The sequence below is a fragment of the Arachis stenosperma genome, chromosome 6, assembly GCF_014773155.1.
Source record: "Arachis stenosperma cultivar V10309 chromosome 6, arast.V10309.gnm1.PFL2, whole genome shotgun sequence".
Lineage (NCBI taxonomy): Eukaryota > Viridiplantae > Streptophyta > Magnoliopsida > Fabales > Fabaceae > Arachis > Arachis stenosperma.
The window spans coordinates 14,582,628-14,607,856 of record NC_080382.1 but is presented as its reverse complement, the minus strand read 5'-3'; the positions used below and the strand labels follow the sequence as shown (position 1 = coordinate 14,607,856).

The 25,229-nt window shown below is 36.3% G+C and overlaps 3 protein-coding genes across 3 annotated transcripts; all 3 read right to left on the bottom strand.

Moving 5' to 3' along the window:
• Nucleotides 1-512: 512 nt before the first annotated feature.
• LOC130933722 (disease resistance protein RGA2-like) lies at nucleotides 513-1,436 on the bottom strand. Its single transcript, XM_057863342.1, has one exon. It carries the CDS (start codon nucleotides 1,434-1,436, stop codon nucleotides 513-515), a length of 924 nt encoding a protein of 307 aa, XP_057719325.1.
• Nucleotides 1,437-3,922: 2,486 nt separating this feature from the next.
• Nucleotides 3,923-4,981, bottom strand: LOC130933721 (uncharacterized). Its single transcript, XM_057863341.1, has one exon. It carries the CDS (start codon nucleotides 4,979-4,981, stop codon nucleotides 3,923-3,925), a length of 1,059 nt encoding a protein of 352 aa, XP_057719324.1.
• Nucleotides 4,982-22,489: 17,508 nt separating this feature from the next.
• LOC130932815 (probable ribosomal protein S11, mitochondrial) lies at nucleotides 22,490-24,109 on the bottom strand. Its single transcript, XM_057862231.1, has 2 exons — nucleotides 23,911-24,109; nucleotides 22,490-23,525 (listed from the first exon to the last, which is right to left on the bottom strand). The coding sequence occupies exons 1-2, from the start codon at nucleotides 24,032-24,034 to the stop codon at nucleotides 22,705-22,707; spliced, it is 945 nt and encodes a 314-aa protein (XP_057718214.1). The 5' UTR covers nucleotides 24,035-24,109; the 3' UTR covers nucleotides 22,490-22,704.
• Between the last annotated feature and the right edge of the window lie 1,120 nt (nucleotides 24,110-25,229).

The following is a 25,229-nucleotide window of genomic DNA, read 5'->3' as shown; positions in this document are numbered from 1 at the left end:
GAAGATAAAGGACTTTTAATCTCAGGGTAGAGTGCTGCACTTCCTCAGAGAATTCCAAATCACTACACTTGTTGATTACCAAAGTCTCCAATTGAGGAAAATGGTTAACATTAAGTGGTAAAGACTTCAACCTCTCACAACTATCAACCTCCAAAGTTCGAAGATTAGGCAACTTTCTCCCTACAAACAAGGACTCCAGCTTGTCACATTTTTTAATACATAAATATTCAAGAGAGCTCAGATTTGCAATGTCACTCTTTGGCAAAACAGATTGCTTTGTGGTTATCCCCAATTATCGGAGATTGATCAATTTTCTAAATTCTTGTGGCAATACTTCAAGCTTTGTGCACCCATCAAGAAGCAAAGATTGCAAATTTAGTAGTTTGCAAATTGAAGCAGGCAACCTACAGTACCCATTTCCTCTTCCCTGTTTCTGAAGGCACATTCAAGAAAGAGAAACATTGAGTTCTCTTCGGAAAGAGGTTGTAGCTTGTAAGCGGGTACACTACCCATCATAGAAGCAACTTTAGAACTCGTGTTGTCAACAGGATTTTACCACCTTTATTGCTCATTTCAATTAAAAATCTCAGCTCCATCCATTTAACACGATCTTCATTCCATACATTGTCCAAGACAAGCAGGAACTTTTGACCAGCAAGCGTATCTTTCAGGAGACGTATCAAAGGCTCCATGTCCAATTCTTTTAAATTCAATTGGCGCAAATGAGGACTCGCAGAGTTGATGATCTTAACAATCAATTGCTGGATATCAAAGTCCAGAGAGACAGACACCCACAATTTCAATGGGAAAGACTGAGTTACCCTCTCATCACGGAAGACAAGCTGAGCAAGTGTGGTCTTTCCTAGTCCTCCCGTCCCCACAATGGGAATAACTGGGATACGTTCGTCATCATCTTCAGGATTATGCTGCATTAGGAGGTCTATGATAAATTCTTTATCAATCTCCCGTCCTATTACATTCACATCTGCAACAACGGGAGAGGTCGTTTCCCTGCTCCTATGCGAAACGTGGTTATCAACATCAATTGCTTCTAGAGCGAACTTACTCGTATCAGCTGCAACCATGTCTAGTCTCTTCTTCAGTGACTTCATTTTTCGAGCCATCTTAACGCGAAAAACAATAGAATTAGAAGTTGTGAAGAATTGCTGTACCTTGGAGGTTCTATCCACATGATTGCGTATTACTTGGGTTTGACTATCATCAAGGAAGTCGTCAGTATCGCAGAGGACATTTTTCAACTCCCTGAGCCACACCGTCAGAGGTCGGTTATTTTCTTGCTTTCTCTCCGCATCCAGCAGCACAGATTTGACCAATACAAGAGTGTCTTTCAACTGATTCATCTCGTCGGAAAAACCGCCCTTCAAACGGATTTCATCAAGTTCAGGTGAAGCAAGTTCTGCTATCAGTCTCTCCATGATGCCAAAGGTAGGGGACAGGTTCCGCCATAGTTTCTGATACAAGAGGACCAAATACTAGTCTAAAATGCTCGAAATGTGAGCCAGGCTACACAATCAATCTTAGATATCAAAGTAAGGGTCCATCTATGGTAAAGATGTATTCCGGTACAGATTTTACAGATTTTTTGTCTTTTTGCGAAAAGTGTGTCATTTTAAAAGTGTTGCTAATAGAGAGTGTTGCCCTTTTGTTCGTTACTCTGGCTCTGATACCAATTTTTGACAATGCAGGTTTTTGAAATATTTTTCTTGGGTTGGGTTTGCATTATTAAAATCTTCTATTTCTTTTAACAATTTTTCTATTTCTCTTGATATGCTTTCTATACAATTTTTACAGAATTGTTCTACTTCTTCTCTATTTCTTGTGTAAATATTACTATTCTGTAATCTTACTTCATAATATCTTTTTTGACTTTTCTGAAAAACTAAATCATTTTTTAATTCTTGTATCGTTTGATTTGCTAAACCAGGCATTTTATATGCTTTTTAGATTATAGGATTTTGTAAAGGTGATAAAGATACTTGTAATTCTTGTTCAGATTCAATTTGTACTTGTTCTAGGGGTTCAACCTGTAGAGGCTGTATTACTTGAATATTTTGAACATGTATTCTTGATTCAAAAGCTTGTAATGCAATCATATTTTGTATGTGAAGATAATGCAATCTTCGAGCACGATAAATTTGTTTATTCTTAATATTTTTTTTAGATTTTTGACTGATTTTTTAGTTTTAAAACGTTGTATTAATTTTCTTGTTCTAAATATCTTTTTATTTACCTTTTTGATTTCTATTTCTAAATCTGAAGATTCAGTTGTCAAATTTCTTATTTTTATAGATATAGCCATTATTCTTGTTTTCATATTCCTTTTAATTGTTTTTAAAGAAATAAGACTTTTTTGAAAATCTTTCATATTAGAATTTCTGCATCTTCTGCCATAGCTTCATTGTTATTTTCTAAAGATTCTATTATTTTTTCTAATTCTTCGACTTCTTTTTTCAGATTATTATAAGATAATACTAAAGTTTTGAAAGCTCTTTGGTTTATTTCAGAAAACTTTAAATATTTCAAATGATTTTCTCTTTCAAAGAGTTCTTGTTTCTTATCTTGATAAGACACGTATATTTCTTCTTTATTTATCGTCATAATTTATTATTTAAAGTTTCATTCAACTTTTCAATTCTTTTTGTTAATTCCTTTATTTCAGAATCTTTTTCTTCAATTTTTAAATGAGATAGACTTAGAGGGCTGTTAATTTTAGATTCTCTTATTCTAAAACTAGATGATGAAAATGAATTTCTTGATGGTTGTTTTAATAACAAAACTGGGCTTTCAATAGCTTTATTTCTTGGAATTTCTGTTTTTACAAACTTTTGAAATAGTTCATCAACATAAATTCTTTCTTTATCCTTGAAGTCTATACTATGATGACTATTTGTCAGCGCATAATTAATTGCATATGTGATAGAAAATGGTTCATCATTTTGTTCCATTAAATCCTTCTTATGGAATTTATAAGCCAAACTTAAGGATCTTCCGAGGTTTTCGGTTGATAGAGGAATAGCGTATCCAATATGAGCATTGAATTTAATATTTACATTTGCCAAGTTACCATGGATTATTCCAATTATTTGATCTCTAGGATTAGTGATTCTTTTATCACAGATTGCCAGACTTATTGGAGAATTAATTCCTTTCATGTATGTGGATTTAACTAAAACTTGAATGGTACTAATATGAATCCATCCAATTTTAGATCTTTTTTGTTGATCTTTAATTTTTCCAATTTGTTTATTTACATCTTGTTCATTTATCAGGGCTATTTCAAGTTCTCCATTTGCGGATTGTATTTTTATTGGAGTTTCAATCTGAATTTTTCCATAATATATTATATTTTTTCTATTAAAGATTTCTTTTAGAGGATTTTGTTTATTAAAATTATCGTTAGATTTAAGATCTAATTCCGTTTTTAAAATAGCTTGTTTTTCATTATCAAGTAAAGCAGTTAGCTTATAGTAATTAGATTCTTCAGTTATTTCTATATCTTCTAAATAATTCATAACTTAAAAAGATTGGGATAAAGATGTACCTTTCTGGAGAATAAACTTCTTTATTTACTGCTATTTTACAATATGTGTTTTGTTCTCCAGAGGGGAGATTTTACAAATTAATTCCAGAGGGGAATTTCTTAGAATTATTTTTCTAATGGATCAGACTCCAGAATCGCCTCAGCTACTTCCTCTTTGCCCTCCTGGCCTGTGAGTACTCTAAGCTTCCTGCTTTCTGATTTCTGATGCCTCTAACAAATAACTTAGCACTCTATTTATAATGGTTGGGTCTGATGGACAAATCCCAACCTTACCCTTCTTGTGACGTCATTGCATGCGTCACTGAGCACTTAATTTGCACCAACTACATTATTGGTGCTTTTGTGACGTAAGCTCTTACGTCATTCAACAATAATGTTGATGGATGACTCAGATGCCTCATCCTCTTCTTTTCCCACGTGGGTGGGGTCTTCAGCATTGTTGCTTTCTTCAGACATTTCTGAGGTGCACAGCTGGCACCTATGGTCTTCTTTGTCCTTTAGTAAATGGCATAGATTCCTCCTTATCCCTTCAGGAAGCTTTTCCAGTAATCCAAAGAAGTTGTAAAATGCTGATTCAAAATCCACTAGGAGTCTCATCTCTCTTGATTCAATTTGATTTTTCTTACTAGAAACAATTAGAGTGTTTCTGCTTTTGTAGTTTATTCTTGTTCTGGATTCTTTGTTTATTTTTTGGGCTCTCTCGAAGACTCTTGCCAATGTGCTGGCCAGTCTTCCTTCGTCGCTATAAATTGATAGATCTTGAACTTGTTCTATTGGTTGAAAGTCTCCGGGGAAGACTGACATGAAAACTACTTGGAATGCTGGGATCAGACATTCTCCTTCTTCATTGAAGATTGGCTGACTGCTTGTAAATTTTAGGGATATATCCCTTGGTTCTCTTGTATCAATCATATTTTTAAATTTTTTCACTGCATCTATAAAACCTACAGGAAATTCTTTAATGATATTTAAATTGTCAAAAATTAGGATTGTATCAATTAATCCGTATTGGAAAAACTGATATGTATCAGAGGGTGAAGCCTCTGGGAAGATTACCAGCTTCGTTAGCTGTTCTTTGTTAATGGGATAATATCCCAATATTGCTCTTTTGTCTAGAGTCCAGTTTAGAACCAGATTTAAGGTTTCTCTACAGTTTGATCTGCAGACCTTTTTCTTGTCATTTATCTCGGCCCTTGTAGGAATATTTTTCATTAGTCCAGTCCTTTGGGCTTGGGCTGTTCTTTGGATTTGGACTGGAGCTTTTTCTGCTCTTTTTAAAATTTGCTCTGGATGGAGCACTTCATATTCTCTGAGGGATTCTTTAGCTTCTTCTATTGTCAAGAATCCTCCTTTGTGAATAGTTCTGGGTTGGTGAGTAAATGGGGCTGCTTTAGCCCAATCATCATAAACTCCTTTCATTGGGCCATTATAGATGACATAATATTTTTTGTCCTGAGTCGATTTTTTAATTATTTCTGCCAAAGTTTTATTTTCAGAAATTTTTTCAATTTTTGGTTGGTCCACCACGCTTAGCTGGCTGAACTCTGATGGTGTTGTCAACATTGAAGCAGGTAATGTTGTCTGCTGGGTTACTTTTATGGCTTCCATGGCCTTCTTGATGGATTGAATTTGAGCTCTTAACTGCTGACAGTGATTGCACTTTTCAAGCTCTTGTTCAAGCTTCTGGATTTCTTGATTCATTGTGTTGACAATGAACTCCATTCTCTAGTCAATGTATCTGCAATAATATTTTTATTTCCTTTAATGTACTCAATTTTTATCGGATATTGTAATAAAAACATTTGCCATCTTACCAGACGACCCTGATTATAATCAGATTGTAAATTATATCTAATAAAACCTGTTAAATAACTTGAGTCTGTTCGTAATGTAAATTCCTTTGGAAGTAGATCAATCCTCCATTTCTTAATAGTTTTTATTGCTGCTAGAGTTTCTTTTTCATGGGTAGTATACCTCTGTTCTGTTGGTGTAAATGTTCCAGAAATATATCTGCATAATAATTCCTTTGAGGAATGTTTAGAATCTAGTGATTCTTTTTCTTTGTTCAAGCTTTTTTCAGCTTTTTTAGCTTTTAGACAGCCTGACCAGGTCTTGTCTGAAGCATCTGTTTCTACTATTAAATAGTCATCTTCTTTTGGAATATAAAGTTCTGGAAGATTTTTACAAAGTTCTTTAATTTTTTGAATCTGCAGGCTATCCTTTTCTTCCCATTTCCAAATCTTTTTTATACTTATTTTTGAAAATAAGTTTTTAGTATAGTCCGTTATATTCTTTAAAAATCCTTGATCAGAAATATAATTTATGCATCCTAAAAATCTTTGCAATTGTTTTCTATCTTCCATTTTATCAGGAAATAAATCTACTTTTTCTAAAACATTTGGTTGAAGTTTTAACTTCCCTTCAGTAGATAGAATTAATCCGAGAAATTCTATTTCTTGTTTTGCTAGTTTAGCTTTCTTTTTACTAAGGATTAAACCTTTTTCCTTACATCTTTCTAAGACAATTAGTAATTTTTGAAGATGATCTTCTTTATCTTGTTTTGTAAAGATTAGTATATCATCAATGTAAACTAGAACAAATTCATTTAAATCTTTTAAATTTTCTTCCATAAATCTCTGATAAATACCTGGAGCTTGTTTTAGCCCAAATGGTAGGACATTCCATTCGTAGAGTAATACTCCTGTTGATTCTTTTGTTGGACAAGTAAAGGCAGTTAATTTCTTTGTTTCTTCGTCTAAACGAAGTTGCCAATATCCTGATTTTGCATCGAGCGATGAAAACCAAGTTGCTCCTTTGATCTTTTCTAGAATGGAATCCTTTCTTGGGAGCTTATGAGCATCACCTATGGTTGCTTCATTCATTTTTTTATAATTAATAACCATTCTTCGCTTTCCTCTTTTAATTTCGTTATTGTTTTCAACATAGAAGGCTGGGGCCGCATGAGGACTTTTACTTAATCTTATAATTCCTTTATCTAAAAGATCCTTGCATTCAGATGAAAATTCTTCCTTATCTCGAGCTGAATAGGGAATTCTATTTGGAACATTTATTTCCCTTGTAGGAACTTTTAGCTTAATGCTTATTAATTCTCTGTTTGTATTTTTAATATCTAAAGGATTTTCAGCACAAACTTCATTTAAGAGTTCTTCTATTTTAATTTCGAGGTCATTTTTTGGAGTTTTTATTTGGAAATATAGGTTCAAATAACATTCTTCTAGAATTGAAAATATTTTGAATTTTAAAATTTCATTTATAGTAGTAGTTGGGATTTTTATTAATTTTGCCTTTTGATTTAGAGAGGAATCATATGGGGCTTTTAGAACTATATATGTTAATTCTTGGATAAAAGGGTGATATAGTTTTAGGAAATTATTTCCTATAATTAAATCTATTCCAGATTCTAATTTATATATAGATGGAATGATGAATCTGTAATTTTGAATGAAGACTTCAATCATTTCTGCTTTAAAATTAATTTTGTGTATAGATTTATCGGCTATTCTAATTCTTAGTGGATTTTCTAATTTTTTCCAGTTAAGTCTTATATTTGAACTTGCAAAGCATTTTGTTGCCCCTGTGTCTATGAAGGCATTAATAAATTTTTCTGTAATTTTTATAGTAATAAACGTAGCGCTATTACTCAGTTCCTGAGTTTGTTTCTGAGTCTGTTTCTGAGACATATTCAAAAATATATTTTAGTTCATCATCAGATTCTTCTAGAGGTTCCATAAAACAAGTTTTTGCAACTTCCAGTTGTTTAGTTAGGTCTTTTTTATCCTTCTTTTTTGGACATTCATTTGCATAATGTCCTTCTTCTTGACAATACCAACATTTACAGTTTTCTTTTTTATTTGGGCAAAAGTTCTTTTGTTTTTTATTGATACTTCTTTCCCTAAAATATCTCTTTTTTCTCCAATTTGGATAATATTTTCTTTTTCTAAAGTGATATTTTCTTTTTCTTTGGATATTTTTATAAGGATGATATTTCCGAATATTTTTATTAGAACCATATTTTTGAGGAATTTCTTCGTTATCTTGACAACAAATTCTAATTATATTATTAAATCTTTTTTGAGTAGCTTCTTGCATACAGCGTTCTTTTATTTCCTCTCTTATAGCAAATGTTGCTCCACCGAAATTATTTTCAATTGTTTTATTATTTATTTCTCTAATAAACCTTCCCATAATAATTTCATTAGCAGGATATGGAAGTTTTGTGATATACATGCTAAGATAATGATTTTTATCTTCTTCTTTTAATTTATAATAATATATTCTATATTCACAGATATAGGATTCTATATAGCAAAGATCGAATATCTGAATATTGGCCAAATGATTTTTTGCCTCTAAATACTCTTTTTCAGAAATTTCTTTTCTATGATTTATGACATTTTTTCCAAAAAATTCTTTGTATAGAACCTTCATTATGTGTGCTATTCTATCATAAGCTGTTGTTTTTTCAGCTAACTCTTCTATTATTTTATTATCTATTGATAACATATAATTTCTTATGGTTCCTTTAGTGTGGAAACCTATGAAGTTCCAGATATCCATTTCAGATAATTCATTTAATTTTGGGTTCGTATAAGCTTCTAATAGAAAAGAGTTCATCCAATCTTCGAAAATTTCTTTTTCGTTCCTTTTGCAATCTAGATCAAGCATTTTTTCTCCTTCTAGATCTTGAATTTTAGGAATGTATTTAGATGGTATTTTAGTATATTTCGAATTTTTGCTTATAAAACCTTTTTTGAAAGCATAATTTTCAAAACCCGTTTCCCATTTAAATTGGGTTTGATTATTATTTCCAGATGTTCCAGCTTCATCCTTTACTTGTACTGGATGTACTGGTTCTTCATCACTTGAATAGTCTAAAACATATTCTTCTCTTTCAGAAATTTCTGGTTCTTCTTTAATCTGAAAACCTTGTTCCATAAGATTGTCTTCTTGAGCCATTTTTAATTGTTTAAAAAGCATTGTAACTTCTTCTAATTTTTCATCAATATTCATAATTTTAAAGGTGGTCTAATCTTTAGATTTGTTGTATCAATTTTATTTTGGACTTCTTTTTTCTTAGGAATATCTTTTTGGAAATGTTTATCAAGAATCTGTTCGATTTTATTTATCATATTAGGTTCTTCCTTTTCTTTATTTTTCTGAAATTTTAGAGAAACTAATATTTCTTCAAGCATATCTATTATAGAATTTAATTGTGGATTAAAAGTATGATGAAGATGGGGATAATTATCTCCCTGATAACATCTTTTTGAAACTCCATGTGAAATATAAGTTTTTTCGGGCTTTTGAAGACCTTCAATAAAACTTATAGTAAAATAAAGATTTTGAGAAAAATCATTTTGTATTGATTTTAGGAATTCGGTGTCATTGCAATTGACATTAGTTAAAATCATTAATTTTTGGTCTATTAATTTTGATAGATTAATTATTTCTTCTCTTAAATCTTCTAATTTACTTTTTTCCATTAGGTGACGCTTTTCGTTATTACGCTTTTTAAAAGTGTGGTTTTATAAAAAGTGTAGTTTAAGCAAAAATCTTTAAAATCTGTATGAATTTTGTCCTTTTGTGATCTGTACCTTAAAATTACCCTCAAAGTAAATAATAGCATGTATGTTATTAGATAGCTTAACTCGCAAGTATCTATTATCTATTATATATTATTAGAATTAAATTTTTTTAATTAATAGCATGCATATTCTTTTAATATTTTATTTGATCAGATTAATTATATCTAATAAATTATATTAATTTTTTTACTAAAATAAATGAATTGATTTTGCTTTAATTTGCATTGATTTTTTTGTCTTATATATTTTGATTAATAATATTTAAAAATATTATAATTAATTATATATTTAATTTAATTGAAATAAATATTAAATTATTTAATATTTTATTTAAATACTTTGACTATAACTAAACAATTATATTGATTATTTGATTTGACTGAAATAAATGAATTGATTTTATTTTAATTTATATTAACTACTCCTCCATGTCTCTGTTGCCAAAGGAACTTCTTTGCATTTTTGCACAATTTCTTTTCCCAAGGTCACCAAATTCGAATATTTTTCCCATTTAACTAACAAACATAATGAATCTTGCAAAGAAAGGCATTCCAAATTGTGGGAGGAAAGAGTACTGTTACGATAGGTAATCGGAGATTAATGGATTGCATGGCATTGGTTGGCCCAATTGTTTGAAAGAGGAGGCCTTCGAGTGAGTCTGCACTTTGGGGGCCTCCGTCCGACTTATGTGCGTAGAAGAATGGGGGGTGGTACCTGCAAAGACACTCCAATGCCTAAGTCAGCAAGAGTGTAAGCAGGTCTAGAGAGTATTAGAACTTAGTGATACCTGATGGGTGTCAGTGTATTTATAGTGGTGAACCAATAACCACCGTTGAAGTAGTGCCACCTTTTTAGGTGGATAACCGTCCCTTTATCTTAGGGAGGTTGAGATATGGCTCCTGGAAGTGGGTAGAGAGATTTTAGGGGCAGTTACTCATTTGAATGAGTGCTTATCTGCCAGCTAACCTTCGTCCCGACTTCTTTGGAGCAAGTCGTGGTGGTGACCGACTTCGTAAGACGAAGATCGGTGCCGGGTGAGGCTCAATCATTTGGATTAGGCCTTTCGTTTGGACCTGGGCCTTTACTATTGGGCCAGGGTATGAACAGTGCCCCTACTCGAGCCCAATTTCTTTTCAAGATTTGGGTTCGAGTATTTTACTCGGGGTCGTAGCCGACCTATGAGGGAACCGACGTGATTTGCGGAACCGACGTGATTTTTCGTGACTTTTGATTTTCACAGTTACGTCTAATCGAACGTCGTGTCCGTTAGAGGTTCGCGTAGGTATTAATTACCTTGGTAACAGTGCACCCATTAATGGCTGCCCGTTTTTACCATTATGCCCCTAACGTGTTTATAAATACTTTCCCTCTCTTTCGTTGTTTCGTTTCTGTGATTTTTCAAATTTCTTCTTCATTTGTGCGTGCTGCATTCTTGTGTTTGAAGGCTTTTACTTCCTCCAACCTCGTTTTCAGATAAAGGTTAGCTTTTTCTCCTTCTGTAACATGCTTTCTATTTGCATGTCTTTATTTTGTAGATAGATAGGTTGGTTTGTAGACTTCTGTTTGGTTCCGCATTCCCCCCTTTAGAGACCGTATTTTTTTATTTTTCTTTTCTTTTTCCCTTGTAAGTTTTTTCTCACCTTTTTAAGAAAAGAAATGGCTTCCGTAGATATTCTTTCCCAGTGGGTTGATATCACAGTCTTAGGGGAGGAACCTTCGGTCGATACTGAGTTTATCACCCACCTTCGTACTCGCCATAGAATTTGTACTTCTGAGGAGGATGAGCCGAAGTATGAGTTGGTAGTCCCGGGTCCAGAAGACCGGGTTTGCTTTGGGATGGCCAATGAAGCGCCCCCTCATTTTTTCTTTATGTATGAGTGCATGGTCACCCGTTTGGGTATTTTTCTTCCATTTTCAGATTTTGAGATGTCTGTGTTGTGTCACTGCCGAGTTGCCCCTACTCAGCTTCACCCCAACTCTTGGGGTTTTTTGAAAATTTATCAATTTATCAGCCAGGCTTTGGAGTTTCCGACCGCTCTGAAGATTTTTTTCTATCTTTTCCATATGACCAAACCCTTCAGTGGGCTAAATAATAAGCAACAGTGGGTGTCTTTCCGAGCCATACAAGGTCGGAGAGTTTTCACCCTCTTTGACGAATCCTTCCATGACTTTAAAAATTATTTTTTCAAAGTTCAAGCTGTAGAGGGTCACCACCCCTTTTTCTTGGATGAGAATTCTTCTCCTCGCTTTCCCCTGTATTGGTTGGAGGCTTCCCCCTGTGAGAAATATGGTCTGGACGACCTGGACGAAGTGGAGGCGGCCATTGTGGGGTTCCTCCGAGAAGTGTGGGGGAGGGCCCCATGCTTGGATACTAAAAAATTTCTCCAGGGGTCGCCGACTTTTGTCTGGTCGCAACTAGGTAGCCTTTTTATATATTTTTTATTTCCGACTTGTATCTACCGACTTGAAGTTTGCCGACTTGTTTTGCTAATTATTTCTTTTATAGATATGGCGAGGAAGAATTCGAATGAATCTTACCAGAGAGTCCAGGAGGCCAAGGCAAGGTCTCGAGCCAGGACTGGTGGTACCAAGGCGATTATTTCTCCTCCTCCTCCTCCTCCCCGGAACATGGGGACTCCTTCTCAGCCCATTGTGATTTCTTCTTCAGCTTCATCTCAGCCGCCCCCTTCCTCCCGACCTTCTCCTGAGCCAAAGAAGAAGAAGCGCAAGACTTTAGAGTCTGGCTCTTCTTTTGAAGGTGAGGTTAAAGCGGATGCTCCTGCATTCGTCCGAAAGTACATCTACCCCCATGCTCGTATAAGTATGGATGATGTTTCTGTCCGGAACCACCTTACCACTCTGGCTGAGGAGAGTCTCAGGGCGGCGGGGGTTTGTGCTAAACTCTTGGATATTTTTTAGAAGACTCCTCTCAGCTCTTTGGGGTTAACCTCGAAGGTTGAGGAGTTGGAAGGAAGGCTTCTTATATATCAAGAGCATGAGAGGGAGTTGAAGGAGGAGGTTGCCAAGCTGAGGGAGGAGAGAGATAGCCTTCGGGAGAAGGAGAGCAAGTTGCAAGCCCAATGCAACATGGAGGTGGGCTTGAGGAAAACAGCACAGGAGAGTTACCAAAATTTATTTGAAGATCTTGTGTCTGTGAGGAAGGATCTGCTGAATTCTCGGAATGCATATACCGAGTTGGAGGACTCTATTGCTGAAGGGGCCGAGGAGGCTTGGAGGATTTTTAAGGAGCAAGTCGGAGTCATTGCTCCTGACTTGGATCTTTCTCCTTTGGATCCTGACAAAGTCGTCATCGACGGTGCCATAGTTGATCCCCCTGCTCCCGTGATCGTTTCCGAGTCAGATTTGAAGACTCGGGGGCAGAGGATCATTGAGTCCCCTCCTCGCCCAAAGGACGCTCCGAGCTCTTCCAAGGTTCCTCCGACTTCCTCTCCATCTCCTATGGATGCCTCTCTCCCTGGTCCTGACGCTGCTCCGACTACTCTTCCTGGTGGTGATCCGTCTACTCCTCTGAAAAAATGATTTTGTTGGCTATATGGGGGCCCGGCCTGTGGGTCTCCCCTTTTTAAAACTCTTTTATTTGTTTTGTTGGTGGTGGTGGCAACTGAACAATTTTCTTCTGGCCCCTTAGGGCCGTAAACAAAATATTAGAAATACCCTTTTTACTAAGGGTTTAAGTTAAAAAATAAATGCCTTTTTGGATAAGGGCCCTTTTTTGGATAAGGGTTTGAGTTGCATGCTTTTCTGATTTTGATTTTTCGAATTTCCCCTTGATCTTTTCTGAAAAAACCTTTTTCTTTGACTTGTCTGTCTTTCTAAACCTTTTTGTTTTAAAGATTTTTTAGGACAGCTTTTAAGCTTTTCTCCTAGGTTTTTTTTTTATCTCTTTTTGGTTATTCCTTGTACTCAACTTTGTTTTATTGAGCTCTTATGACTTAGGCTACTTTTGTGATTCGTTTTTGTTTTACTCGGTTTTTCATTTCAACTTATGAGTCAGAATGTTTCTGAGTTTATCACGATCAACTTTTATAACCTCTTTACACTGACTTGTACCTCGTCGTTTTATCCTGACGACCATCTAGGTCGGTTCATGGGATTTTCACCTTTTGTTGAGCTTAAGTCGGCGCGTTTCGTAGAAAGAAAGAGAAAACAAGAAGGAATTTATAAGAGACATTTGTAAAATGAAAAAAAATCTTTATTTATTGGGGAGGTACCTTATTGCTACTAAGGGTTTTTTACAACCTATTTCCCTTAGCCTCTACTATGATGCCTCGTTAAAAATCCTTCTCCAGAAAAAACCCTTTGATTTTGGGAAAAAATCATGAAGTTGGGAAAAGAGTACATCAGGGAGTAGAGTTCGCTTTTAACTGTAGTACCTTTTCATATTACAAGCATGCCACGACCTCGGTAACTCGGTGCCGTTCAGATCGGTCACTTTATAATAACCTTTTCCTAAGACCTCATTGATTTTATATGGTCCCTTCCAATTAGCAGCGAGTTTTCCTTCCCCTGATTTGTTGACTCCAATGTCGTTTCTGATCAAGACCAAGTCATTCGGGGCGAATGTTCTTCAAATGACTTTTTTGTTGTACCTTGTAGTCATCCTTTGCTTCAACGCTGCTTCTCTTATTTGGGCTTCTTCTTGGACTTCGGAGAGCAAATCGAGCTCCTCTTTGTGCCCCTGTATGTTCCCGATCTCATCATGGAGAATCACCCTTGGGCTTTGTTCATTGATTTCTATTGGTATCATGGCTTCTACGTCATAGACTAGTCGGAAGGGCGTTTCTCCAGTGGCGGATTGGGGGGTTGTCCTGTAAGCCCATAGCACTTGTGGGAGCTCCTCAAGCCAGGCTCCTTTTGCATCTTGTAGCCTTTTCTTCAGCCCTGCCAGTATGACTTTGTTGGCTGCCTCGGCTTGTCCATTTGCTTGTGGATGTTCCACCGAGGTGAACTGGTGTTTGATCTTCATGCTGGCCACCAGGCTTCTGAAGGTAGAGTCGGTGAACTGGGTTCCGTTATCTGTAGTGATGGAGTATGGTATCCCATATCTTGTGATGATATTCTTGTAGAGGAACCTCCGACTTCTCTGGGCTGTGATGGAAGCTAATGGTTCTGCTTCTATCCATTTTGTGAAATAGTCTATTCCCACAATCAGGTATTTGACTTGCCCTGGGGCCTGGGGAAAAGGACCTAACAAGTCCATCCCCCATTTTGCAAAGGGCCATGGGGAAGTTATGTTGATTAGTTCCTCGGGGGGAGCCACGTGGAAATTTGCATGCATTTGGCATGGTTGACATTTTTTCACAAATTCCTGGGCATCTTTCTGCAAGGTCGGCCAATAGAATCCATCTCAGATTACTTTCCTAGCTAGTGACCTTGCTCCGACATTATTTTCGCAGATCCCACTGTGAACTTCCTCTAATACCTCGGTGGTTCTTGAGGTCGGTACGCACTTTAACAATGGTGTTGATATCCCCCTTCTGTAGAGAATATTTTTCACCAAGGTGTAGTGCTGTGCTTCCCTTCGGATTTTCTTAGCCTCTTTTTCCTCCTTGGGGAGGATATCGAATTTCATGTATTCGACCAAGGGGTTCATCCATCCGAGGTTTAATCCGGTTACCTCAAGGATCACCTGCTTTTCCTCTGTCTTTACCACGGAGGGTTCCTGGAGAGTTTTCTGGATCAGGCTTCTGTTATTCCCTCCTGGCTTGGTACTTGCTAACTTGGATAGGGCGTCTGCTCTGCTATTCAGATCCCGAGTTATATGTTTGACCTCGGTTTCCACAAAGCGCCCTAGATGCTCCAGAGTTTTTTCCAAGTATTTCTTCATATTTGGGTCTTTTGCCTGATACTCTCAATTTATCTGGGAGGTCACCACTTGTGAGTCGCTGTGTATCATCACTTTTGTTGCACCGACCTCTTCTGTCAGCTTCAATCCAGCGATCAAGGCTTCATACTCTGCCTGATTATTTGAAGCCGGGAATTGAAATTTGAGGGAGACCTCTATTTGGGTTTCCCTTTCATCTACCAATATTATGCCGGCACCGCTTCCTGCCCCGTTTGAGGATCCATCTACATAGAGTTTCCATGTAGTTGGCTTTTCCTCTTGGTCTCCTGCATACTCAGCTATGAAGTCGGCGAGGCATTGAGCTTTGATTGCTGTCCGAGTTTCGTACTTTAAGTCGAACTCCGAGAGCTCTATTGCCCACTGAACCATTCTCCCTGCAACATCCGTCTTTTGGAGGATTTACTTCATGGGTTGGTTCGTACGGACTTTTATGGTATGTGCTTGAAAGTAAGGCCGTAGCCTTCGTGAGGCTATTACTAAGGAGTAGGCAAACTTCTCTAGTTTGTGGTACCTTAGCTCGGGGCCCTGTAGAACTTTGCTGATAAAATAGACTGGATGCTGTCCGACCTCGTCCTCCCTTATTAGGGCTGATGCGATGGCTTTATCTGCTACGGACAAGTAAAGGACGAGGTCCTCCCTGACTATAGGTCGGGTTAGGATTGGTGGTTGGCTCAAGAACCTTTTGAACTCCTGGAACGCCCCTTCGCATTCTGGAGTCCATTCGAACTGGCATCCCTTTCTTAATAGAGAAAATAGTGGAAGGGATTTTAGTGCTGATCCTGCCAAAAATCTGGAGAGGGCTGCAAGTCGGCCGTTCATCTATTGGACCTCTCTTAAGCAAGTCGGGCTCTTCATTTCCAGGATAGCTTTACACTTATTGGATTGGCTTCAATCCCTCTCTGTGTTAGCATAAAGCCCAGGAATTTTCCCGCCTCTACCGCGAAGGCACACTTTGCGGGATTTAGTCTCATCCCGTGTAACCTTATGGTGTCAAAGACTTGTGAGAGGTCTGACAAGAGGTCGACTTCTTTCTTGGTTTTCACCAGCATGTCGTCGACGTATACTTCCATTAGGCTCCCAAGGTGGGAAGCGAACACCTTATTCATCAACCTCTGATATGTGGCCCCTGTATTTTTCAATCCGAATGGCATGACCACGTAGCAGAAATTAGCTCTGGGCGTGATGAATGATGTCTTCTCCTGGTTTGGCTCATACATTGGGATTTGGTTATACCCCGAGTAGGTGTCCATTACCGACAAGTATTGATACCCCGAGCTGGAGTCTACTAGGGTATCAATACTTGGTAGTGGATAAGGGTCCTTGGGACATGCCTTATTTAAGTCGGTATAGTCGACACACATTCTCCATTTGCCATTTTGTTTTTTGACTAGCACTACATTGGCTAGCCATGTTGGGTACTTGACTTCTCTGATGAAGCCGGCTTCTAGGAGCGCCTGTACTTGTTCTTCTATTACTAGGGCTCGTTCTGGGCCGAGCTTGCGTCTTCTTTGTTGTACAGGTCGGGACCCCGGGTAGACCGAGAGCTTGTGGGACATGAGCTCGGGGTCTATCCCAGGCATATCGGAGGCCTTCCAGGCAAAGAGGTCGGAGTTGTCTCTTAGGAGCTTAGTCAATCCTTGTTTTAGGGTTTCCCCTAGGTTGGCTCCTATGTGAGTATTTTTTCCTTCCTCTTTTTTCGACCTGTATCTCCTCGGTTTTTCCTCCCGGTTGTGGTCGCAGCTCTTCTCTAGCCCTTGCACCACCGAGCTCTATTGTGTGAACTTCTCTGCCTTTTCCTCTAAGGTTTAGGCTTTCATTGTAGCATTTTCTTGCCAATTTCTGATCTCCCCTTACCGTTGCTATCCCCGCTGAGGTCGGGAATTTCATACAAAGGTGGGGAGTGGATACCACCGCTCCGAGTCGATTAAGGGTAGCTCTGCCGATTAAAGCATTATATGCTGACCCTACATCGATGACTATGAAGTCTACACTCAGAGTTTTGGATTTTTCCCCTTTTCCAAAGGTAGTGTGTAAGGATAGAAATCCTAGTGGTCTTATTGGTGTGTCGCCTAGTCCGTACAAGGTGTCGGGGTAGGCTCTTAATTCTTTCTCATCCAACCCTAGTTTGTTAAAAGCGGGCTTGAAAAGGATGTCCGCTGAGCTCCCTTGATCTACTAGGATTTTGTGGAGATGGGCATTGACTAGGATCATCGTGATTACTACTGGGTCATCGTGCCCAGGAATTATTCCTTGCCCATCTTCTCTTGTGAATGAAATGGTGGGGAGGTCGGATGATTCTCCTCCGACCTGGTAGACTCGCTTGAGGTGTCTTTTGCGAGAGGACTTGGTGAGTCCCCCTCCCGCGAATCCCCCTGAGATCATATGGATATGTCTCTCCGGAGTCTGCGGTGGTGGGTCTCTTCTATCCATATCGTCTCGCTTTCTCTTTCCATGACTGTCCGACCTTTCTGTGAGATATCTGTCAAGCCGACCTTCTCTAGCCAGCTTTTCTATCACATTTTTAAGGTCGTAACAGTCATTTGTGGAGTGACCATATATTTTATGGTACTCACAGTAGTCGCTGCGGCTCCCCCCTTTTTTATTTTTAATGGGTCTGGGAGGTGGCAGCCTTTCAGTATTGCAAATTTCTCTGTATACATCCACTATAGAAACCTTTAGAGGAGTATAAGAGTGATATTTCCTTGGTCTATCGAGACCGAGCTCTTCTTTTTTCTTGGGCTCCCTCTCCCTCTCTTTTGCTGAGGGAAGGTGTCCAGGTCGCCAACTCGGATCTCTCAGCTTAGCATTCTCCTCCATGTTGATGTACCTTTCAGCTCTTTCCTGTACATCACTTAAAGAGATGGGATGTCTTTTGGATATGGACTGTGAGAAGGGACCTTCTCTAAGCCCATTGACTAACCCCATTATGACTGCCTCGGTGGGCAGGTCTTGGATCTCTAAACATGCTTTGTTGAACCTTTCCATATAGGCTCGTAAGGATTCTCCGACCTCCTGTTTTATTCCCAGGAGGCTTGGCGCATATTTCACTTTGTCTTTCTGGATAGAGAATCTCATTAAAAACTTCCTTGAGAGGTCTTCAAAACTGGTGACCGACCTCGGAGGGAGGCTGTCGAACCACTTCATCGCTGCTTTCGATAGGGTGGTCGAGAAAGCTTTGCATCGCGTAGCGTCGGAAGCATCAGCCAGGTACATCCGACTTTTGAAATTGCTTAAGTGATGCTTTGGATCCGTGGTTCCGTCATAGAGGTCCATGTCGGGGCTTTTGAAGTTCCTCGGAACTTTTGCCCTCATTATGTCCTCGCTGAAAGGATCCTCCCCTCCTAGGGGCGGCTCTTCTCGTTCGTCGCGGGAGTTCCGGCCTTTGAGGGAGGATTCCAACTTCAAGAGTTTTCTTTCTAACTCTTTTCGTCGTTCCATCTCCTCTTTTAGGTTCTTTTCCGTCTCCCTTTGTCGCTCCCGTTCCTGTTCCAACTGCTCTAGGCGACTTTGGTGGACATGGACTAATCCCATGAGTTCAGTTGCATGGGATGGTCCATCTCTTTCCGTTTCGCGCCCTTCTGAGGAATTCACCTTCGGATTTTTGACTCCGGAGGTACCTTCTCTATGCTGATCGTTAGTTCCCTGGTGGAGGGTCAGGTCTGCATCGTTGTTTTCGGTATCCAGATTCTCTTGGTCAGAATCTGATTCTACATGACCCTCTTCGGGGGATCTGTCCGCCATCATTGGTTGATCTCTCGGGTCCCCGGCAACGGCGCCAATGTTACGATGAGTAACCGGAGATTAATGGATTGGATGGCGTTGGTTGGCCCAATCGTTTGAAAGAGGAGGCCTTCGAGTGGGTCTGCACTTTAGGGGCCTCCGTCCGACTTGTGTGCATGGAAGAATGGGGGGTGGTACCTGCAAAGACACTCCAATGCCTAAGTCAGCAAGAGTGTAAGCAGGTCTAGAGAGTATTGGGACTTAGTGATACCTGAGGAGTGTCAGTGTATTTATAGTGGTGAACCAATAACCACCGTTGAAGTAGTGCCACCTTTTTAGGTGGATAACCGTCCCTTTATCTTAGGGAGGTTGAGATATGGCTCCTGGAAGTGGGTAGAGAGATTTTAGGGGCAGTTACTCATTTGAATGAGCGCTTATCTGCCAGCTAACCTTCGTCCCGACTTCTTTGGAGCAAGTCGTGGTGGTGACCAACTTCGTAAGACGAAGATCGGTGCCGGGTGAGGCTCAATTCTTTGGATTAGGCCTTTCGTTTGGACCTGGGCCTTTACTATTGGGACAGGGTATGAACAAGTACCCAATATGAAAGCGGTCCTATGACTGTGTGTTGTCACTAGAATTTTACTTCATTAGGCACCTACTTGAATTAAATCCCACAGCTCAACCCATTTGACATTCCACAAATCATCTAAGACTAGCAGGAAACAATGTCGTAGCTGACTAGTTGCTGCATGTCCAAATTTTTTTATTTCTGTTGGCCTGGCAGAGCATCAATAGAAGCAAAATCACTAGTTGACTTAGTTATAATGAAAGAATATTCCGTAACACATTTTGATTTAGTAAATTAATAATATAAAATATAAATTATAAGTTATATATAGAGTGAGAATAGTAAAAAAAATAGAGAAGAGGAGAAGTAGATAAGATGATAAAAGAAATGAGTTTATTAATTTAAAAAAAAAATATTTTATCTCAATTTTAATGAGAAAGTGTTATGTAACATATTTTGATTGTTAAATTTAGTAATATAATAATTTAAGAAGAAAATATTTCTTTCTAATTTTAATGAGAGGGTTGTGACATGTTTTGGTCGTTAAATTAGTAATATATTATAGATATATTTTAATTTTAATTTAATTTTAGTTATCATTAAAGAATGTTATGATTTACATTTTGATTATTTAATTTGTAATTAATCATTGATAATGGTATATAAGAGTGATAGAATGAGTAAAAGAATGAGAGAGATAAAAAAAAAAAAAGAAAAAGAGAAAAAGGATAGAACTCTTTAATTTGAAAGAAAAAAATTTGATTTTAATTGCCATGAAAGAGTAGCATGTGACATATTTTAATTGTAAAATTAGTAATAGGGTAAAGTATACTTTTTGTCCCTAAAGTTTAGCAAAAGTTTTAAAAATACCCCTAAGTTTTATTTTATTTTAATTTTGTTCCAGAAGTTTTCGATTTGCATCAAATATACCCTCGACGGCTAAATTTTCAAATAATTTAAGACCAATCTAACAATAATGCATGAAAATTATGCTTGATTTGCTTATGTTGATGTTTGTTCTTATGAAATTATTGTTGAATCGGTCTTAAATTTTTTGAAAAATTAGCCGTCAGGAGTATATTTGATGTAAATCGAAAATTTTCGGGACAAAATTAAAACAAAATAAAACTTAGGAGTATTTTTAAAACTTTTATCAAATTTTAGGGACAAAAAGTATACTTTACCCTTAGTAATATATAATAGGCAATAATTTTGAATAATTTTGAGAAATGAAAAGAATTAAAAAGTAATAATGAAAAAGCCTTTTCACCTAGATAAAATTAAAAAAAAAAATCATATTTATAAAATTATATCAATATAAAATCTATTACATACATATCTTCTTTCGTAATATATGTAAATTGCTATAAAAAAATACAATTCATATACAAACAATAATGCTTACTATGTTGAAATAATATATATAAATTATGATAAATGATGTATAGATGTAATAAATTACAGTTTAAAATAATATGTTAATTGGTAAATATGATATTTTTATTTTATTTAGGTTAAAAAGTTAATGGAGATGGAAAATAAAATAGATATGATTCATGAAGGAGAAATAGTTAAGGTATGTTCTCACATTTTTACTCCCTCAATTCTTAAAAAAAATTGAAAGGATTTATTTTCGTTTTCATATACCTAATTTTTTAATTATTTTATACAAACACAAATAGTGATGTCCACTTTTTTACCTCACACTTTTTAAGTTTGTTGGTCACAAATTTTGAGGTATTATAGAATTTTCCAATAGTTAAATACACAACTTTGGCCTCGTGAACAAATTTTCAGTTTGAGTAAACAGTTTAATTAAACTACTTTTGAAAAAATAGCTTAAACAATAAATGATTATATTAAAAGTAGCTTATAAATAAGTTATTTTGTATTTAGATTTTTAGTTTTAAAAATGTTTATTTTATAGAAATTAGAAATGTGATAAAAAATAATAATATTATAAGAAAAATCAATTTTTTTAACTTCTCTATAAACTCCTAAATAACTTCTTAAAAAACTGCAATTTAATTTTAAAAATTACACCAAAAATATTAATACTACTATTTTTCATAAATTAAAAACTCAAAAAAATTACTTTTAAAATTTTTCAAATGGATCCAAAGTATGAAACCGCTGCTGCCAGTGCCAGTAGTTAACTATCTCCAACGGTAATGAATTTATAAACGCACTTGTACTGTAAATAGCCGTGGAAATAAGCTTTCTCTCCTGTTCTCCACTTATTCTGTCTATTCCTCTTAGAATTCCGCCAGCTACCCTTTTTTTTCTTATTCTGTTTTTTCAGCTTTACAAATTTGATCAATATATGATTTGATTGTTAGTGCACAGTGCTTTTTGCTATACAATTCCTTTGATTTTCATGGTTTCATTTTCAAGTTGTGAATTTATGAATTCTAATTTGATTGAATCTGCAACATGTCAAATCAAAGCAGCTAACTCTACTGTTCTCTCTGATTTTTCTCATCCTCTTGTTTTTTAACCTTTCTATAGAAACTGCTATACACTCTATGTGTTCTAAACTTTTTAAATCAGAATAATGTGTTCCTAAAGTTAAATTTCAAAGAATATAACTTTAAAATTGCATTTTTGTTATCAAGATTTATATTATAGCATCCTTTTATATGATTAAAAATTTCTATTTTAATGCATTATGCTGCAAAGCAAAAGTATTAAAATTGTTTTAATTAAGCCCACCCCTCTAATCTATATCATCCAACTTTTTTAAATTTGATCAAGATTTAAATTTAGAATTCTAAGATTGACATATTTATATTTCTAAAAACACTTCCACCCGTTATAAGATTTGTCACATCGTTTTTGTTCATAACTACATACTGCATTGAGACAATGATAAATATATATAACTTGATATGATCATGCTTTTTTGCTTAACCCATCAACATTAAAGTCCTTTTCCTTCTAAACTGCAAGGCTTGGTAAATAGATAATCATAGTTAAGCTTCAAATTTTCTTTGAAAAATACCAACTTGTAGTACCTAACCATTCATAATTATTGATTGCACCCCAAGGTTCAAAAGTAAAAATTTTGGTGGAACTTTCATGAATCAAACTTGGCATTTCAATGTTAGAAATAACATATGGCTTCAACAGTATCACCAACGAAAGTCTTGTTACCAAAAAGAGTCATGTTAACTTTATCATCAATCTGAATTATGCAAAACATGGGGTCATGTAATCACACATGCAAAAACTAAAGAATGGTAGAAAAACAGATTAACAAGTAACAGATCTATAACCTTCAATTGAGAATGATATAGCCCATCAACAACATAAAGAGAACAACAACAAAGCATTTCCCATACTACTACAAAAACTCTTTATTAAGCCATCAAACTAACCAAATCTAAATTCGTCGTTTCCTTGGGAGTCGGCAACCATTATGAGGCTTTCTAGTGGTATCTTCAATGTGAACAACCGGATTTCTACTTTTGTCCGCTCGAGAATCCAAAAAACCCTCCAACCAGCTCATTATTGCTTGCCTTTTTCTCCTGAAATGAGTAAATCCGTTCACTTTCATAACAACAGCTTTCAACCCCAAACCCCTTGCCCTTCGCCCGACAACCTCTGAAGTTGCCTCAGCAGCATACCTAGCAAGCTTCTGCCCTGATTTCATCTCTTTCACGGAACCAACAGAGCCGCTAAGCTTTATGTTCCCTTTAGAATCTGTTACGGTAACAAACGTGTTGTTCCGCAGCATCTTTATATGAACAAAATCGGCATCTCTCTCAAATTGATTACTGTAAACCTGAAGATGATCCTGGCCATCTTCATCTATAACCCCTCTCACAAAATCCATAGGCCTGGAACTCTTCTCAGTCTCAGTCTCACCATCATTCTCATTGCTTACATTTAGATTCTCCCTATCCCGCATAAAAAAAGGACGAGTACCCAAATCACGGCCAAAACCCCTCCTATTCTGAGCATAATTGGCACCTCTTGAGTTTGAGTTCTCTCCATTCTGCATGAAAAAAGGAAGATTATCCAGTTGACGGTTGAAACTCCTCTCATTCTCAGCACCACTTCCACTCGTGTTCCGCATCACCCTATCCCGGATGGCATCCGGTAAAGTTTCATTCCCACTTCTCGAGTTTTCATTTAATCTATCCCGCATCGAAAAGGGACGATTAGGATCCGATTCACCAGTTGAAAATCCTCTAACATGCTCTGCAGCATCAAAATTTGGAATAAGACCCCGTTACACTCATGACTAGTGACTACCCTAAAAACTAAACCCTCACTTGCAAATTTTGAAACGGTGAAACTGATCCAAGACATCCATTTTCAATTTGCAACCATTTGAGCATTCCAATTCGACAATAACAAATAACAATTGAAACTTCAACTAAAAGCACAATAGCCATAATGTTTTGCACAAATCCATATCAAACAACTCAGGTTATAAACTTCCAAACACACAATTCACCAACCAACCAGAACACTCAACCTAAACCACTAATCAATAAGCAAAATTTCTAACGAATAAGATCGAAATGCCATAATCCATGGATGGGTTAAAAATTGAAAGCAAAAAAGAGAACCAGGAAATTACCGATGTGGTTTTGCAACGATCCTGAGAAGAAGGCAGAGATAAGAAACGGTGAAGGTTTGGGTGTGACGAGAGAAAAGAGAGAAGATCCACGGACATGGCGAATCGAAGAGAGATAACGATACATAATCAAAGATTAGGGTTTTCAGAGTTTTTCCTTCGTTTTTCTTTCTACCTCACTCACACTGAACCGCAGCTCCATCTTACTGTGTTTCGGGTCGGGTCCCATACCCATTTTATGTTGTTCTTAGGCCCAACATTCTCATTCAAAACGCCCAAGAAAAACCTCCTTTGGATTGTAAAAATTAGTGTCAGTGTCCAAAAAAGTAAAAATTAGTGTCCAATTTAGACAGTAATATATAGATTAAGAAATAATAAAAATTATTTTTTAATTTAAAAAATTTTAAATGATTGAAAAATTATTCTTATTAATTTGACTAAAAAATATTTATTAATTTATTTTTATACTCTACTTAATTTTTTTACAAGAAAAAAAAGTAAAGTATAAAAAATAAAATACAAAAATTTAAAATTTTCTAATTATTTTAGGTAAATACTTATTTGTACACCCAAAAATAAATTACTATTACTAAGACACTTCATTTAAATATTTAACAATATTTAATGTTTAATGATTCAAGCCCATGTCAACTCATTTTATGTTCTTGAAGTTAATGTTCTTCATCCAATTATGTAAATGATTCCCCTTCAAAGTTCAAGCAAGATGACATTTTGTAGCACCAAAGAAATTCTTCTACTCCATTCATGAGTCTTGAGGCTTTTACCAGTGCCAACTACCTCTACCTCTTTTAAGAAATGAACCCTCAGTCCAACTTGACAACCAAGTAAATAATCTTATATTTGAGTGATGAGTTTAATTTTTGAACTGAAATAATATAAGTAAAAATATAGTAACTCTTGATGTAGTTTTTTCATTGTTCTTGCCAATTGATGACATGTCCTTTTGCCATTTTTCAAGTACAATGACGTTAAGTATATACTAAAATTAATTATAAAAATTAGTTATTAGTGTAGAATAGGCATAAAATTTCTAGAAACATTTTTTTATATTTCTCATATGAATTATTATTGATTTAATAATTCTATTATATTTAATTATCATTGCTAACTATTTACCCTAAAATAAGAATACTACTAATTTTTTTCATATATGTATGTCCGGATCCAAACTTAATGTTATTTTATAGAGAATTTTAACTAAAAACTTCTAAATTAGATTTATTAACTTACAATATATGATAGATCAAAAAATGTTGACTTTATTTTTTTGTATATTGAAAAAATATTGGTGTAATACTTAA

Excerpts from the sequence above, each read along its gene's own strand:
- LOC130933722 (XM_057863342.1), bottom strand. The coding sequence starts at position 1,436 with ATGGAGAGACTGATAGCAGAACTTGCTTCACCTGAACTTGATGAAATC.
- LOC130932815 (XM_057862231.1), bottom strand. The coding sequence starts at position 24,034 with ATGTATCGTTATCTCTCTTCGATTCGCCATGTCCGTGGATCTTCTCTC. Across the intron at positions 23,526-23,910 it reads ATCGTTGCAAAACCACATCG|AGCATGTTAGAGGATTTTCA; the intron begins GTAATTTCCTGG and ends TTGATGCTGCAG.
- LOC130933721 (XM_057863341.1), bottom strand. The coding sequence starts at position 4,981 with ATGAAAGGAGTTTATGATGATTGGGCTAAAGCAGCCCCATTTACTCAC.